The 19,768-nt window shown below is 28.4% G+C and overlaps 1 protein-coding gene across 1 annotated transcript in view; it reads right to left on the reverse strand.

Annotated features, from left to right (window-relative positions):
• Nucleotides 1-19,768, reverse strand: part of LOC107446822 (DNA polymerase delta catalytic subunit) — an 87,323-nt gene that overhangs the window by 29,400 nt on the left and 38,155 nt on the right. The window contains 7 exon segments of the mRNA XM_087157383.1: nt 2,820-2,930; nt 3,489-3,734; nt 16,481-16,647; nt 17,765-17,971; nt 18,729-18,902; nt 18,988-19,081; nt 19,661-19,768. Coding sequence (XP_087013509.1) covers nt 2,820-2,930; nt 3,489-3,734; nt 16,481-16,647; nt 17,765-17,971; nt 18,729-18,902; nt 18,988-19,081; nt 19,661-19,768 — 1,107 coding nt within the window.

Below are 19,768 nucleotides of genomic sequence, written 5' to 3' on the forward strand. Positions count from 1 at the left end.
GAAATTGATAGAGCAAGCCGTTTGTGCCCAGGGAAAAAAGAAGCAATAACTAGAAGAAAAGAGAAAAAACAAAAATGTTATTTGGATGACAGTATGTTTAACTTGCATAAAATGTTCATAAAAGAGTACCCTCAACACTCAACTTTCATGGAGTCTGAATTTTTATTTCAATAGTCTTTACATTTTAATTTATTAATATTCAGTAAGAGTTACTCAAAAAGATTTTACACCTAGGTTAAAAATGGATCTTTCCTTTCATAGCAGCATGATTAATCGGAAGTAGCTCTATCCTTAATAATGAAATATTTTATTATTTACTTATTAATGTTAAAACTCATTAATGTTAAACTCAGTTGTACCCAGTAATTAATGAATTAGTCTTCATTGATATTTTATATTTTATAACATAAAATGTCTCCTTTGTTGGCTATTACATCTCCTCCGTGGGAAAGGCAGAATTTAAAATATTTTAAATCTTGTAAAAAATAAAATAGAAAACTTGACCATTATTATAAGGACATATAACAAAAATAAATAAAGGCATTTATATAATTTTTATCACTTTTTTAATTACTTTAAGAAAATGTTTTAGTCTATTTATACCTTTTCAGTGAGAATGACCCAATAATAGCTGTAGAGGAAAATAACTTTAAATTAGGGATACAAAAATCTTTATAGAAAAACAATATCTTTTCGACTTACATTAGTTTTATGCTGATGACAACCAAAACAAAATGGAAATGAATGAGAAAAAACTGGATCCTACCACATGATTTTCCGGCAAATAAAACTGCATGGACAACAATGTAAAACTGGTACACTATCATTAGACATACTCAAAACAAAATAAAAATTTCAACAAACTTTAGCTAGCAAGCTTAGTTTTAACAATTCAGCAGACAGCATTATTAAATATTATTACTTTTTCACACTCACGCGATCTCAATTTTGATTGGCTGCTTTGTGTGTTACTAAATGCAACTCTTTTGTGATTGGCTATGTGTTATCATTTCAATATCTTCTTATATTTTATATATATATATATATATATATATATATATATATATATATATATATATATAAAACATAATAAATAAATACAAAAAACATGAAGAAATTTAAAAAAAAAAATATATATATATATATATAAGTAAGAGTTTGTGCAACAAGGGAGGAAAAAAAGACAATAGTTTATTAATAAAACTTAACATATAACAAAAAAAAAAAAAAAAAAAAAGAGGAAATAAGTTTAACAGTCATATCATGACCGGACAGAGAGAGAGCTGCCTACATGCAGGGTTGTCGGATCAAGAAAGAAAACGAAATTAGATTGTTCTATGGAAAGGAGTTAGAGTTATTAATTTATTCTGGACTTTTCTTGCCTGGACTCGATGGCACCGTGGATACTGGGACTTTCTCTTTGGAACAAACTGCCGTCTTTCAATGAGGTAGTAGATGATGCAATTCTCCCAAGTATTACATTCTGACACTACATACATATGTGTGTATATATATATATATATATAAGTTACAGATGAAGATAAAACAAAGAAAAATTATAGACATATAAAAAGGGGGGAGGGAAATAATAAGTAAAAAAAATAACAAATAGTTTAAAAAAAAGGGGATGAAATTTTATTTAAAAAAAAACTGGAAAAAAAAAAGATATAATCTTTACATCAGCTCACACGATTATATATGTATATATATATTTTTAAACTGTTTGTTATTTTTTTACTTATTACTCCCCCCCCCCCCTTTTCATATGTCTATAATTTTTCTTTGTTTTATCTTCATCTGTAACTTATCTAATGAGTACTGTTTACTTGCAGCTTATGCACAATTAATGATACTTATTGTTTTTCTCAACTTTCTTTGTGCTTTCTTGTATTTATATATATATATATATATATATATATATATAATACTAATAATTATAATATTATTATTATTATTTATAATAATTTATTGATGTTTTTTTAAATTTTAAGCAAAATTATTGATATATTATATTAATTAACTAATTTGTCAGAAAATACAAATGCAGCTTAGAATAACTGAATGCAATATACCCAAGTTTTAATTAAATAAAACTAAATTTCGAAAAAAATATATCAGACTATTAATATAAATGACTACATAGATAACAAAATTAACTGCGGAAATTTTAAACTTATAATTATTGGCAAAACTTGTAATTTTACAAAAATTAATTAGTGAATAATCCCTTAACAAGAAACGGTTGAAAAAACCAAACTGCTAATACATAAACTCAATCTTTAACAATTAATGGCTTAAAAATTTCATCTTCTTTAGTCTTATAATTGTAGTTAAGTATAACTGAATAACCAAGTTTTAATTAAATAAAACTAAATATCTAAATATATATATTAAACTATTAATATAAATGACTACATAAGATAACAAAAATTAACTACAGAAATATTAAAACTTATTGGCAAAACTTTTAATTTTACAAAAATTAATTAGTGAATAATACTCTAATAAGAAATGGTTGAAAAAACAGAACTGCTAATACCTGAACTCAATCTTTATCAATCAATGAATTAATTTCATCTGATTAGTTTTATAAATTTTGAGAAAAACACCATAGAAAACATCCAGCTGTCTGACTATTTTTGAATGAAAATGAATATATTTAAAAATAGTAAATAAAAGAAATTTATAAAAAAGCTAAAAATTGTGAATCAGAGGAATGCTTGTATTTTATACTGTTACACTATAAATACATAATATAATAAGCATTAAATGAATGTTAATTTACGATTGAATTTTATAAAATTAGAAAATCATTATACCTGCAAATCTGTAATTATTGTATGCTGTACATCTTCTTTTTGTTCTTGAAGGAAATGATAACTGACAGCATTTAAAGTGTATGAACGCAATTTATAATCTCGGACGAGAATCTGTAATTTTAAATAACAATTACAATAAAAAAATATTAGTATAAATCATTTATAATAAGAACTATTTCATTTGATAAAAAAGCTTGTAAAGAAGTAACCTCAAATTTGTTACATGGTAGCCTTAAATGTAGCACAATTTAAGGCTGTTATTCCTGTTTTGATATTAAATATTAGTCTGTTTCAAAATTTAATTGATTATAAAAAAATTTATTTAAATTTGATTGAATAGCTAAAAAAGTTTATCTTGCTTTAAAAAATATATATTTTAATATCACAATGCAAAAAAACAAGTGTGTCTTATTTACCTGCAATTCAATGGTTCGACACAAGCAAGAAAAAGTAGTTTAACTTAAAATGTGATAATGTTACATTAATTATAAAAGATTTTTACATAAAAACACCTTATTAACATTTTGTTAAAATACATTTCGAAATTTTCATTTCAAACCCTTTATTAAAACAGCTAAAACACCATTCAAAAAAATTTGAAACTTTCTGGGACTAATTTATTAATTATTTGTAATACGATTTTAGAGATATTTTATTTTAATGATTTACTTGTAATAAATCGAGCTGTATTCTCCCTTCGATATTGATAATTTTGTTTTCACGTTTTCCCATCTGCCTTGATTGAAGAACGGAATCTCGGATGATAGTTCTTATGTTTTTAATTCTTCCCAGAAAGGGAAAACTACTGATCTTTAAGTGATTGGCCCTATTTATGAGGTACGGGAAATCAAAGTTCTGAATGTTGTAACCAGTGATGATGTCAGGATCAACAGCACGAATAAAATCAGCCCATTCCTAAAATTAGAGAGCATAGGTTCGTTAGAATCATATAGGAAGAAAATAAGTCATTGAATCAACATTTCCTCATTTCAAAAATGAATAAAATTATGTTAATTTTTCAAACTAACTAAAGATTTTTCATTATTAAATAATAGTAACATTTATATAAAGATTACAACATAGTAAAACATAATATAATAACACTAATAAAATCAATAAATTATAAATCAAATCAAATCTGCAAGAACAGAATTATTATGTTATTTGAATATGCAAAAGCCATCTTTTAATAACATTTCTCAAGTTTTGAAAGATGTGTAGTAATTAAATTTCAAATTTTTTTCTGCCCTTTTACAAACAAAAAGAACAAAGATAATGATGAAGATAACATTTCGTTGGGAAATTGAGAAGGGGATTGGGAATTTAAGAGTTTATAAAAAATTTATGTAAAGAAATGCATGAGATTGTAAAAAAAAATTCAGATAAAAACTGTTTATGAATAGGGAGAAGTTATGGAATGTTTATCATCATTCAATATCAATGATCATCAATCATTTGATCATTGAATAAGATTTCATTGACCATTGAATGTTTATCTATCGGAGATATTTGAAAAACATTTGATATTTCACAACGAGCTTCAAACCAAAGAAAAAAGTACTTGCACATTACGTTGAATTTTTAACATCAAATTTTGCTAATCAAGCAAATACGATAATATTTTAAGACTTTTCTGTAGTTTGAAAATTGAAGCTGATGTTTAATTAATTAAAATTTAAAAAATAAATTATGGAAAAATATAAAATTTATAAACTAGCAATTAATTCAAGTTTTAATGCATTTGTAAAGTTTAAATTTGAAACTTTCTCCATAAGTATTCTAGTGCCCCGATGTTCCGATTTAAGAAATCAGCTGCTTGATAAAATAAAGTGTTTTCAGAAAGAACATAACTTCAATATGTGGTGGGCACTGTATACACTATAGATCAACAGTTCCCAAATAGTGTTTCATGGAACCCTGGGGTTCTGTGGAATAGTTGAAAGTGTTCAGAAAGTCTAAATTTTTTTAAACAAGTAATTATTTTTGGCACCTCTTATTATATTTAGATCCAACCAATAATCCATTATTTATTTAATACATCGGTTGCTTTTATGAAATTATTTAAAGTAAAATGCCAATAAAAAAAAGATAGTAATTTTTTTGAAGAAAATAATACAATTTTTTCTAACAACACTATTTTGAATAAATTATAAAAAGAATATACTAAAAAAATATACAAATACTCCCCATTATGCTTTTGAGTTCAAAATAAAATAACTAATTTTATAAATATAGAAATATGTTTCCCTAATAACCATTTTCAAAGTTTATAACAGTTTTTTTAAATTTTTGTTCAAAAAAAAAGCCAAACAAATAAGGGTGACATCTTCTCTTTATTTATCATCCAGAGTTGTCAGACTACTATTATTAGGTGTGTTGTGCAATAAAAATTTTGCTAGAATAGTGCAGCAATGTACATCTCATGCACATAAATATTACTTAAACATTAGATTTTCTTCATAACTTTCAATTACAATACAATATTCATTATTCTTAATAAAAATCCTGATTTTTTAATATTATTTTTAACATTTAAACTAGTTTGAAACAAAACAGTAAGTACATTTTTCTAATACAATATTGTTAAATGTTCAGAGCAATTACTTTTTTTATCAATTTAAAAATAAATCAGAAATGCTTTCTCTTTCAAGGGCATTAAAAAATAGCTGAGGTAATTTAAAATGATTTTAAAAATATAAAAAAACTGCTTAAATATTGCCATCTCTTGCCATTAATTAAATATCTTAAATAATGGCTTTCTAGTACATAATTTCAAACAAGGGAAACGGACAGGCAAATTGTATATACAACCATAGCAAACTGGCCATTCTGATCCTAGATTATAAAAATATAGAGAATATTTAATAGCTAGGCTTATGTATTTCAATCCATTAAAAAAAATGTAATCATATGCAAAGATAGGATGTAATCATATGCAAAAGAAGATACAGTGTAACGTCCCATATCCGGACGTCCCTTTTCCGGAAGGGTCAATTTCCCGGACACTTTTTAACAATCAAAATAAACAAACATTTCTTCATCTTCCCCACTCTCTTAAAAAAAAAAAAGTATTTTGACAGGTTTTTTCCTTTCTTAGCTTCTAGTGATCTATGCATTAAACCCATAAATCAACAGAAAAGAGCACAGAAGTTTTACCAAGACCGTACCGTTAGTAACGCTCCTCCTCTGGAATGCAGGAAAGGGGGGGGGAGATTTGTTTTCAAAAGAGCACAATTGAGTCCCCTCCCCCCTTCTTTCCTGCGCAGCTGGCTAGTAAAAGAGGCATTTCCTGGAACCTTTTTGATAAAGTGTTAGGGAAAGAAGTACTGTGAAAAAGGGTAAACACAGCAAACGTTAAAGTGGAGGGGGAATCCCCTTTAGTCACACAAGAAAAAATAAAGAGAACCCAATCAGCATGCCACGCCTTTATGCTTGATTGATAGCCAATGACAGGAGAGAAAATAAGAACTTGTCACTCCCCCCCCCTTCAACTTGAAAGACAAGTAAGAAGGAAATGAATTTTGCTTCTTCACCTACCCACCTTAAGGCCGTTGGCACCGTTGCCAGCTTCAATCGACGTCTCAATGTTATTCTATGGGAGAACATAATTCACTTTTTCACAATAATTTACAACCTGACAGCTCAATGTTTAATATTAATGTATAGATCTCATTTAAACAAACATAACTACTGTAAAAAATTATTTTAAAATTCTATTAATAATTTTTAAAACGAGTTTAAATGTGATTTTAGAGTAATTTTCAAGCGTTTTCCACAAAGTTACTTTTTTAGCTAAATTCACGAAATTTTTTTTAAAAAAAACATATAAATACGTAGTTTAAACGTAATTTAAACAATATGAAATTATACATTAGGAACTATTGCTAAAAAATGATTTTTTCCGGGGTATGAAACATTTTTCTACTCTGAAATCGTTCTTCAGTTCCTCCTTTTCTCTCCAGGAGGCTATCACTCAACCATGAAGAAATCCCCCAGGCATGAAGAGGGGGACATAAGTGAATTTTCATGGTTGTCGTAAATAAACCTGCGATCTTTTTCGTAATGGTGGATTTCAATGGTCGCCAAGAAACAAACATTCACAAGAAGCATAGTCCCTGACAAGAAGTAATCATTTACTGAAATGAGTGATTCAGATCTTATTTTCCTTCACGGCCTAATAAGAATATCTTTTTCAAGATTGAAATAATGTTTAACTATAAACCGTGAGAGTAATTAACAAATAATTCACTCGTTTAAATAAATTGAACATTAAAGCCATTTTCAATTTTTGGGAAAAAGATCATTTCGTTTACAAAATTCTTCCTATATTTTTTTGAAAATTAGTAATTAAAAATAGTTTGTTCGGGGCAATTTTTTAATATTTCTTTTAAATTACTATCTAAATATTTAATAAAATACATTTTCACAATTTTTTTTCGAAAAGGTATTTAAAACATTATTCTAAATAAGAAAAATGAAGGAAAAAAATTTTACTGCTGTAAAGAGTTACCACCAATGAACTTAGGATGAAGTAGCTTTGAAGATACATAACTTATCATTTTTAATGTATAAATTTTTTTGTTGGAGGGGGGGGGATAAAATAGAAAATCCGAAATAAAAGTATTAAATTTATTGTTAGTTATGAGTAATTTTATAATTATTACTTTAATCATTATTATTAATTCTATCAATGAAAGGAATTGTATTATTGATATTATTATTAATCATATTATTATTATTTGAAATTAAATTTTAAAATCAAACTAATAGAAAATTTGTTTGAAAGTCGTACATTTTCTTATTTAATTTCTTTTGTACTAGAACAAATAGTTCTGCTACGTTCAATATATTGCCCTATTTTTGCCTTAAGAAAATTAGTATCGTTTTACTTACATTGATATCTCCAAACACACTTTTGGCGTAAAGTTCCCGCATGACAACATAGTGCAACATTATAAATTAGTTTTCTATGTGCTTTATTATGCATTGTGCTTTTGGATCAGGCTATTACATCTTTCAACGCTCATACGGTCCATATTATACTTAAAAAGGGGTGTCAATGTTCTAATAAAAAGAGTACTTAGTATTCACTTTGAAATTAAAATTGTCATATTTCGTCACTATGTATAATTATTTGAAATTATAAGGCGTAGTTGTTGATAAAACTTATAACGATGCGTAATTTTCGTCTTTTTTAAGGTTTGTATGAATCCTGAATTATCTTAAACTCTTCCACTGATATTCTGATCTCAGAGCAAACATCGCCTACAACTATTTAGCTACACATTTATGCCTACGGCTTTCGTTTTGATCAAAACAAAATCAAATATCTGCTGCAAGTCACTATCCAAAGTGCAATATTATGAATTATTTCGACATATAAAGACATAATAGCTTTTAACTGCTAATAAAACGCATTCATTGTACTAAGAATCTGAATGTCAACTTAACTTATCGACATTAATACCAGTAAAATATACTTGAGACAAGATTTGACATCGCAGATAGCATACGAAACACAATGGGCTGGATAGATTTTATTGTTGCTCAACGTGTGCATTCTACAGAAAAGACAAATACTATCTTTATTTTTTTTTATTTCTGGAAGACATTTAACGTAACGTAACGTCACAAAACGTAAGTGTCCCGTTTTACGTTACCTCAGTTTGAAGTTCCATGACATTTATTTATTTAAAGTAACATTTCCTTTTTATTTAATGAATTATGGTTGAGAAATAAGGTTCTAATTTAAATTTTTAAAATCAATCATTTTAATAATCCCAACATAAATTCCATTGACGAAATTGGCATTTATGTAAGCGTTTTTAAATTTTGATGCTTGATAATCTTTTCATTTTTATTAATTAATTGTTAATAGTTAATGATATCCTAATGATATTTATTTAAAATTTACAAATATGTATTAAATTTGTTTCTAGCAAGAGAGGAACAAGATTTTTTATCAAACAAGTTGAAAACAAAATTAAATTTTTTTTCTTCTGAAAATTATAAACGAACTAAAAACTTGTTTACTCAATGAAGTTTGATAGAAATTATGAGAGAGCTCTGTTTTGCAGTATCGTACAGTTAACTTAATTTTACGTTGCGCAATATTTTCTTTTATCACGAGCATATGGTTATTTTAAGAAACTTTTGATTTTAAATTTCTTATAGATTTTTTATTTTTTTGGCATTATTACGAGAAGTAATAAAAATTGTATTTGCTATAAAATATATAAATTTTAAGTATTTTGAGTCAATACGAATCTTAAAACTATTTCAGAGTTTAGGAGGTTTTATTATTAGCGACTCGAGTGAGCTCTCTAAAGAAATCCATCCAGAGGTCAATCCAAAGGTTGACCTCTCGGACAACCCTTGCTTCACACAAACGCTTTCTCCTATTCTTTTGTAAATAAGAGTAAAGATGTTTGGCTATTTCAGAAAGTGAATACTGGAGAGAAGGTGTAAAATAGCCCATTGTCGGCGAGAAGACCAAGCTATTAGCAGCAAGATGATTATGCACCTGTTGAAAAAATACTTTTGTGTAAGAGCAGCTGTTTTTGTGCAATACATTGCAGTTAAATCTACTCTTTTTCAGTCGAGAACCTAAAGGTAGTGGCTTTCGAGGTAGTGGCTAAAGGTAGTGGCTTTGTTTATGTATATGCTTTCTTCGCGTCGCTTGCTCGCAAAAGACACTTTTTAAAGAAGTAGTGACGAGTCAGATTAGTTCAAGTCTTGTCTTTAATTAAACCGCACAAATTAAAGACGTTCTTAAAAATATCGTGTCTATTATTAATTAATGATTTAAATACATTTGAAACGAAGTATTGCATTTCATCGGATTGGGGGACAATATTGTTTTTTTGTTATAGTACTCTCATCACTAGTAACCCAATACAAACCCTTTGTACTTTTGAAAACTTTTACTTGGAGAAAAAATGATAATTCAGATTTGGAAAAGCAGTTACTTTTTTTGAGAAAACATTATATCAAATTTTCCCCACCCAAAAGTTTTTATTGGCCATTTTTTAATTTCTCGGAAATTATCTTCAAAAACTTTTCAAACTTTTATAAATAATCTTTAATAGTGCTTTATTTACTTTTAAAATATTTTTTAATTACTTCGAATATTTTTTACTAGAGCATTTTTGATAAAAATTTTTAATTATATTTTAAGAATATTTTTATATTATATTTAGAATATTTTTTATTATATCGCTAAAGGTTTTTGTTCCTTACAAGGCTCTAAAACACATTGCTCTCCCCCATTCTCCAATTATTTTTCTTTCATGCGATGTTTTTATATAAATTTCATTCAAATGTATATATGCTCTTAAAATCTTCTGTTTTTCTGTTGTTTTGTAAAATAATTCTGTTTTTTATAATCACACGCGTTTTATCTATTACGTTATCTTTACATAGAAAAAGAAATTGCAAAAGAAAGTAAGTTAACATGAACAAGGTACATTTATTTGATTCAGATTTTAATTTTGTTCGATTCCAAAATATCAATAAAGAATTATCTCGCACAGAATATAAATATTTGCAGAATAATACAATTAGCGAATAAAACAAAGATAGTATTTTTTCGACACGCAGAGTAATTTTTTGTGTAAAAGTAATTTTTTGTGTTCTATGTAAGGCAGAAATATGCGGTAAATCAGTATGGTAAACAAACTTTTGATATGTAGATTTATATATGCATAGTATGCGTTAGATAATAATAATGATCATGTGTATAAAGAATATTTCATTGATGTAGTAACAAAAATATTTTGAAAATTAAAATAGAATAATAAAATATTAAAAAGGAATTGTACTTACGTGTTATTATTTGAACTTATAGTAACTTATGTTAATTTAATTTTGAACTATCTTCCAATAGAGTTAGTAAAATAACAATTGGTCAATAATTATAAGAAAAAACAAAAGGAGATGATTTAGTCTTTAATCAGAGAAAGTTAAAGATAAAACAGAAAAAGAAAATTTATTAGAAATTTTTAGTAAGGGGTAAGCGGATAGTGAGTCAATTCAAAATATTGACGTGTCAGTGTGGCCGAGAGGTCGGAGTCGTCCTGGAAAGACTGAGATTCAGACAGGGCCGGATTTAAGCTTGGCGGGACCCTAAGCTACTGAAAATGATGGGGCCCTTTTAAGTTCAATTCTATTTCTATACACCTAAAGTAAACTGTCGTATTTTTTATTGCTGAATATTAACATTATATTATTAAAAATTTGATAATATTGCTTGATTGTTAAATATATTGATTGTGATGGGACTATAATGTAGAGCCTTTCTATTACTACACATATTTTTTGAACGAGGAAAAAAACAGAAACCCATAAGCACAGAGTAAAGATTTGGCATGTTAGAAGAACCCTTATATGTTTAACAGAGTTTTTTTCTTCTGGAAATTCTGAATCTATGTTATTCGGAATTTTAAATGATTTTTTTTTTTCTTTTTGCGAATTTTTTTTTCTAAATTGTTTCTTTTTTAAACGTTACACTTCGCTTTGTTGCTCTATGACTTAGAAACATGAAATTATGAAGGTGTGTCAAAAATAAGTAAGGAGTTAGAAAGAACATAAGAAAATACAATTTGATTATTAGTTTTATTTTTTTTTACAACCACCGTTGAACAACCGACTTAATTTTAGTTTACGACTACAAATGTTTAACTCCGTATAATATTGAATAATCACCTTATAATTTTGGACTCAATCCAGAAGACAGGAGAATTGGATCAGTCCCCAGAGGTATTGATTTGTTGTGAGAACTTAAGAGGACTTTGTGACCACGGCAAATTTAACATGCACCAGTCACCATTTTATACATGGGTATTCTTCGGCCGGCTGGATTCGAAATCCCATTCTCACAAACACGAGTTCAAATCCCTGCCAACCAGGCTATCCCGGCCAAATTAGTTTATTTTATAATAGTCATTGAACAGCCAACCCAATTTCGAGTTTACGACTACTAATGTTCAACTTATTAGACTTCTAATTTTAAACTCAATTCAGAACACAAGGGAACTCCAGGATCAAGTATTGGAAGAAATTTTTGTCCTGGAGGGGGACGTTTTGATGGAACTGACCAGCATTTAAGTTACATGATGATGAAAACCACAAAAGCTCTCCACTGTCAGTCTGACAACAAGGGGACCTATGATCCGTCTACCACTGAGGATATTTTACTTCGGCACAGTGGCTGGTGTAAGCCGGGTGTAGAATTCGTATCGACCAGTCAACACTGGGATTCGAACTCAGTGCCCTTGAGTCCATCTTCACTGGGTAATAACTCTGCAGGAGGTACCAATTTTATTGATTTGCCAAATTTTAGTCATTTTCAAAATGGAAATGGAAATTCAATCGTAATTTTTTTAGAATAAAAAGATGGAAATAAACCGTTTTTCCTCTTAATCTGCAATGATTAATCAGAAGCAACCATGAGGGTTAGTGTGCAAAATGAACAGGGGGTGTAACTTTCTAGTTTTTTAAATACTTGTTAAATTATTAGTTTTTAACATGCATACTTTAAAAAAATAATAAATACATTTTTCAGTATTAAGAAATAATAACTAAAAACTGTCATCAGCTGGAATAGAACCCGCGATCTCGCAGTTTTGCGTTAGATTTAATAATCATCAGCCCCAAATATACACACCTGCCTTGCGGATATTTAATTATTATTATTATTTTTAAATTTAATAAATGAAGTTATTTGGATACTTGACATTCTTGAAAGGATACTTTAAATGCTTGACATTCGTTATTACAGAATGAAAAGCTTGGAAAGACAAATATTAGTTAATATTTAATTAAAGAAAAACCCGTATTGAAATCTGACGAATTGTCCCTGATAAATTTTGTGGCAGTAAGAAAAATATTGAAGCCTGATACATGTCCGGATTTTTGAAACACTTTCTAGTTTTACTATTTAATCAAATTGGTTTCGATGTCTTTCATCCCGCCTGTCTCATTAGTGATTCAGCATATTTCGATATCATTTTTGATTCGTTCTTACTTAATATTAATTTGTTTGCGACAATTAATTTGTATAACTTTTTTACTACATTTTTGCGAGGAGTTTAAAAATATAATATCGAGGGCATTAACTGAAGTTAAATTGGCTTTTTTTGTATGCATCTTTTACTTACATCATCCATGCACCCACACGCGACCGACTGCTTCTTAGAAACAGATATTAAATAGTCTTTTGATCAAATGATGGGACAAAATTTGCCTTTTAAGCAAATCAAAAAACTTTTCTACTTCTTAAAATTGTTTATTTTTAAATAATTTATTAATACTCAAATTGTTTAAAAGATATGTTCCTTTTCATTGACAACACAGTTTTATATTTAATCTGGCCATTTATTTATATTTTTTAAATTTATTTTTTATTTATTTTTATTTTATTAAATTGGATGCACAGATTTAAAATAAAAACAAATCTGCCAAAATTTTATAAATAGTTTCAATTTGCAATTTTAAGAAGTTATTTCAACTTTGCTTTAAAAAATTTGAAATCCTTATAAATTAAAAAATTTAGATGCCTTATTAACTGTAAACACATAATAACAACAAAAACCAGGGAGTTAAAAATAGAAACAAGTATGATCAATAAACAATAAAAGCATAAGCTAACTAAATAAATGAATTTTGTGTACGAAATATCATATTTTACAAATTAAACATAATTCATATTTCGGGGATACATGGAAAATTTGGTCAGACAGGAGGTTTGAACAATATTTTTTACATATATATTAAAACATTTGTTTAGCTGATGATCTCTTGATTTCAATGCTCTATCAAGCAATATCACATGTTACTTCTGTCTATTAGCAGTAAGTAAAATTAAAGTAAAATCACATCTGTTATCTCAATTTCATCCAAAATAAACCAAATCAAGAATTTTGGCAGATGCGCCTGTCAAAGAGGGAATTGAATGGTGGCCCACCATTTAAATAAATAAAGAAAGAAGTTCACGGATTCATGTACGATTAATTTGGAAAATAACAAATTAAAATCAATTACAATAATTAAGTAAATTAAACAATTAAGCTAGTTAAAACATTTAGGATAATTAAAAGGAAAAATAGCTTTTGTAATAAATTGGAAAACATATATTTTGCAAAAAAGAAAAGTTAAAATTAAACGAGAAGCTCTTTAACGACAATGAGACACAACTTAAATCTCGAAACAGAGTGACCCTAAACAAGATTCTCCCACAGCCCTAGAAATTATTTGCCCAGAAATCAGACAAAAGGGTGTTTCTGTGGACAAAAGAGCCCACAGCAATTTAAAGAAGCTGAAAACATTTCCCACAGTGTAAATTGAGGCGGCTATTTGACTACTCCATGGAGTACCGCTTTTTAGGATACATGGACTACTCCCATCACTGGTAGCTACGAAAGTTACAGGATATTTTCATCAGTCAAAAGGCCTTTTTATTGCTCTTTTGGTTAAAAAAGTGAAGAGTAACAATTATTTTATGCTTGTAAACACTTCTATTAGATTTTGAAAAGCGTTCGCCAATGCAAAAGAAAAAAAAAGTATTTTAGGCTTCAGAGGGTTCCAGCTCCGAATAAAACTTTAAAAAAAAAAGGAAAAAGTTGGATCTGGGGGCCCTTGCCATCTCGGGGCCCCAAGCTACAGCTTATACGTAAATCCGGCACTGGATTCAGGGTTCGATCCGCAGAACTGTAAGAAAATATAAAACTCTAAAATAAACTTTTATTTATTATTTATGTTTCTTCTATAAGTTTCTAGAATGTTCTAGCATATCGTTCCTGTCACTTCCTGTTATTATTCCTATAAAAGACTGGATGTCTCTAGCCGAGGTCCCAGTTACTGTGTTCACTGTACTTTGTAGGTGTTGAATAAAGCTCTCCAACTTTGTAGACTAAGTCCTAGTTATTCTACGTGACAATATTGTAATGATTTGATAAAGTTGTCGTCAAACACTAACATTACCAATGTAATTAAGAATGCAATTAAATATTTTATTTCGCCGTATAATAAGTCATGAAAATCCTTATCGTTTTAAATACTGACTTTTTAATTTCTGTGAGTAGTCAATTAACACCATAGTAGCGCAAAATGATGCTCATGACAGGCAATATATGAAATCAAACGATTCCAAATCCATTATTTTTTGTGTACAATGTAAAAAAAATATTCATTTCGCATTTTTTTTTTGTCTCAATAAATGTTCTTAAGCATTCTATATAATCTCGCAATTATTGGACATCAGTCCTAAAAAAATTAAAATTTATTTTAAATTGAATTTTAAACTCTTCCTCACACAATTAAGCCAAACCAATTTTATAAACCCATGCAATCAATTCCCGTGTTTCTCTGTAAGATTGGCTTAACTTTTAATGTTTGAATAAATTAAACTATATGCGTAAATAAAAATGCATATTGAAACACCAGTTTCGGAATTACATAGAAGGAAGATCACATTTGGCCTTTTCATTGAGACCCTTTACTAAAATAAAACACAGCGAACCAGCAGGAACGAAAAAAAAAAGAAGAAAGAAAACCTGTTGTATACGCTTTCACGGTAGTCTAAATTTTGTATGTAGTTGCGATTTCGAGAAAGTAAAGTAGCGATAACTTGCCAAAGAAAAAAACCGGATTTGAATGGAGGGGGTGACCCTCAGGCCAATCGAAACCCTCACTATAATGATTCAATCCTCCCAGATTTCTGAGGAGTTTTAACCGTTTTACTGACCACCAGGGGCTAAGGTTTCCTCCACTCTTCCTCCCCATAGACAGTTCACTTCCTTTTTCAGGTGCCAACGGCCTTAATGAATGAATGACGGGAATTTCCCCTTCTTGCTTGAAACGTTCTAGTTCAAAATGGCGGAGAGAGCAATTAATATTTTCATAACTGTAAATTTTTTTAGTTTCCTATATTTATTTTTATAATAGCAATAATTATTATTTTTTAAATATTTTGTTTTTGATTGATTAGATATCATTCTAATTCTAAATCATTATTGCCCTAAAAATAATGTTATTTAATTTCTGCTTCTTAGATTCAGATCATTTTAATCTCTGTTTACCTTGGGGGTCTATTATACGGAAAAATCGATTATCCGGACTTCGGAAAGTCCCGCCGATTCCGGATACGCGACTTTCCACTGTAATAGAGAAATGAAATCATATGCAAAAGGACCAGTAACTAAAAGATTATTAGTCTGTACATATTTCCATTGATTTGTTTACATGTTCCTAAAATTTTTTTATTCCTTCTTTAAAAAATTAATTAACCTTTCAAGCCTTGAGCCTCTGGGTAAAATTGTGCAGAAATTTACTCGCTATGTACTACTCTATTAAATAACATGCAGAAACCAATTTTTTAAAAAGTCGTAAAAAAGGTTAGAAAAAGCTGGCACTAATGCTTAAATGTATTTAAATAAAAAAATTGTTCATTTGTCAATTCATCAAAATTCAATTGTTCATTTCATCAAAAATTGTTATGCCATTTTGTGAAAAAAATACAGACCAAAAAAATGAAATCAAAAACATATTCATTTACATTGAATTTCCAGGGAATCACAGATAATTTATTTTATAAAGGTTCAAGTCTAAGTTCAAAACTACCATAAAATTTAAAGCCCTGCAAATGAATTTTTCAAATAACTTACTTTCAAAAGAGCCTGTTCACTCTGGTAGGACAAAACCTGTGATCCGATGATGGGAGCACATGAATTGAGCGTGAATACGTTACGAATGAAGGGACCTTTTTCACCTTGCCTTATCACCATGTTTGCTATCTGAATGACCGGATCATGCTGAGGTTCAGGAAACACACCTAACATAAAACTCATATATAAACATATCATTCATAAGAGGAATTTTTGACAAAAATTTAAAGTAAAAATAAAAGCAATGTTATAAAACATTGTTGACAAATAGGAATTTTAAATAAATTAGCTTAAAATAGTTCATTTTATGCAATCAAACACCTTATAGTTGCATACAAGATTCTTCATCAAAAATTAAAGCAAATTAAATACCCTATAGTTGCATATAAGATTCTTCATCAAAAATAAAAGTGAGTTAAGTACCTTATAGTTGCATATAAGATTCTTCATTAAAAGGTAAAATATTTCAAACATCTTTAAACGCATACATAATCTTTAAATACATATAAAACTAAATGTTAAAATGAGTTCAAATATATTTGAACAAGTTTACATTAAAACTGCAAACATAAATAAGAAAAGGTTTAAGCTGCATAGTCACATCATTTTAAATCACATAATCATACTTTTTAGAGATAATAACTACACTTTAAACTGTCACATTACAATCATAATGATAAATTAGAAAAAGGTTTAAGCCTCATAGTCACTTACATAATTATAAAACATTATAGTTTTTAAACTTAACTGGATTCTTAATCCTGAAACTAAGAATTAATGACATTGAAATAATATTATATTAAATTTCTCAAATGTAAGAAGGTATAATTTGTTCACCCGGAGTTGGCATTTTGCTCCACCTCCTTGTACGAAGAGTTCATTTCAGTGCGGAACTAAGAGGAGAAATCAAAACAACCCTTAATGTGCGCCAGACGCAAACAATGAATTCTTTTTTCAATCACTTTCTTCGCTTTATTGTCTGCTATTATACCTTTCATTACTATAGCTAATTAAATATAAATTGCAGCAAAATGTCTCAAAAAGGACAAATTATTCAGAAGAGAGAAATATCATCAAAGTTTTGAAATATTTAATGTGAAAAGAAAATGCACATGAAGATTGCGAAATAAATATTTTTGTCATACGATAGCCAAACAGCAACCTTGTTCAGGATTGTTCGCATCCTTCTCCCACAAAATTGCAAAAAAGTATCGTCGGATACCACACGATGAAGACGGAGCCAACTTCTGGTGAACTAACTAAAGGTATCGAAAGAAAATTTACCCTTTCGTCCAGCACATTCAATATCAAAACTCAATATACGAACAGGTGCAATTTTCGACCATTCTCCTTCTGGTTTGTGTGCTATGAAATCATTCCATGCCATGTTTAACTCAATTTGGCAGCGGGAAGATGAAGTAGATGACAATAAGGTATATTTCCCAGGTGGCACTTCAATCCAGTTGCAGCCAACTATTTTTGTGTCAACCAATAAACCTAAAAGAAAAATCAAATTAATAAAATATATATAATATAGGTAATAATTAGTAAATTTTGCTACTGGTCAGTGGCATTTTTAACAATGGACTTTTTTTTAAATTTGTAATTTTTTTTTTAAAAAAAATCTAAAACTTCAAACCATTAAAAAAAACCTACTAATATTAATAATGTAAGGCATATTTTTATAAACATTTCTCAAAATATGAAAAACATTACAACGGTTATTTCTGAATTATTTTTTTTTTAAAAAAAAACAAGTGAGAACGAAAGTAATTTTCAGATTATAAAATATTTATATTTATTAAAAAATAATAATAATAAAATGTAAATGAATTGTATTTTTGACAAAAAAAAATAAAAATAGATAGCAATTAATATGCTATTTTTTTTTTAATTGCCATTTTTCATATTAAGTCATCATGATGGGGAATCTATCAAAAGGTACCTCAAGATAGAATCAAGTGTTTCATACACTAGTGAATTGGTATTTAATATTTATAGCGGTAGTTACGCCACAGCCTCTCTCGATTTTGCCCAATAGTATCAAATAACTACCAGAAAACTATTAATTCATAGAACTACAAAAATTTTTGTAAACCTTAACTTAACATAATCAAGGTGAGCACAGAATTTTTGTATTGGACGAAAAAACGTGTCACGCTGAGTCAATTCAGTTTGTGTAGAAAATAAAATATAGCATGTATTATTTATTATCAAACATGGTAATACAGTTTAATAATTCATAATTTCCACCTTATTTCAAAATCAATATTAGTTTCAAATGCTGACCGAGTGAGGATTCCAAATCGTCCAAACTGAATTGACCGACCCAATAGGCGATTACGAGCTGCGAGTAGTCTCGGCAGCAATACAGTTATTTTCAAAAATGGAATTTTTCCAGCTTTTGTGAAACCATAAATATCTATAATATGTAAGGTAAATGGATAAATATTTTCAATAGATCATACAACAAAAAAAAAAGTTAAGGAGATCAAAATTTAGCTTACTCTCTTTTTGGACAATTTCAACAGCTAAAATAGCATTATTAACGTTATCTTTATTGGATTTCATGTCAGCAACTACAGCTCGATTAAGAGTTTCCTAAAAGCATAACATAAACAAATCAATATGAATATAACTAATTCAGTACATTTGACTGTCTACACATGAAAATTATCAAGATTAGATACTATTTGAAATTATACTAACAAATATTTAAAGACTAGTGCATTGTGATTTTCAAGTGCTTATCCCAAATTAACGTTCATTGCCTCATCCTTCAGAGAGCTTTGTATTAAGTTCTGTGTAATGTTTTATCAACTTAAACGAGATTTGAGACACATTAGAGTTTTATTGGAAAATGTAAAACTAAGGCAATAATAAGTTTAGAATTTCTAAATATATTTGTTAAAAATTACCTCTTAATGATGCTTAACTTCAAGGTATTTTATCTAATATTACAGGGGTTAGCTTTTTGACATTAAATAATGGTTTTTTATCAAACACCTAAAGACATAGATAAGTAAAAAAGGCAAATATATATCCCAAACATACCAGTCAGATTGCTGGAAATCAGGTGGCGATAAAGATTAAAAAAAATTAAATATACCCTAACCATAGCATAGTCAGATTGTTGGATATCAGATGGTGATAAAGATAAAAAAAAATTGGTAAACATACCCTAAACATAGCACAGTCAGATTGTTGGAAATCAGGTGGTGCTGGCACAAAAAAATAAGGAAGAAATCCATGAACGTGGCATAAAATACTGTTTCCTTCCATTGATAC

The sequence above is a fragment of the Parasteatoda tepidariorum genome, chromosome 1 (genome assembly GCF_982258835.1).
Source record: "Parasteatoda tepidariorum strain Cologne lab strain chromosome 1, Ptep-v5.0, whole genome shotgun sequence".
In the NCBI taxonomy this organism is placed as follows: domain Eukaryota; kingdom Metazoa; phylum Arthropoda; class Arachnida; order Araneae; family Theridiidae; genus Parasteatoda; species Parasteatoda tepidariorum.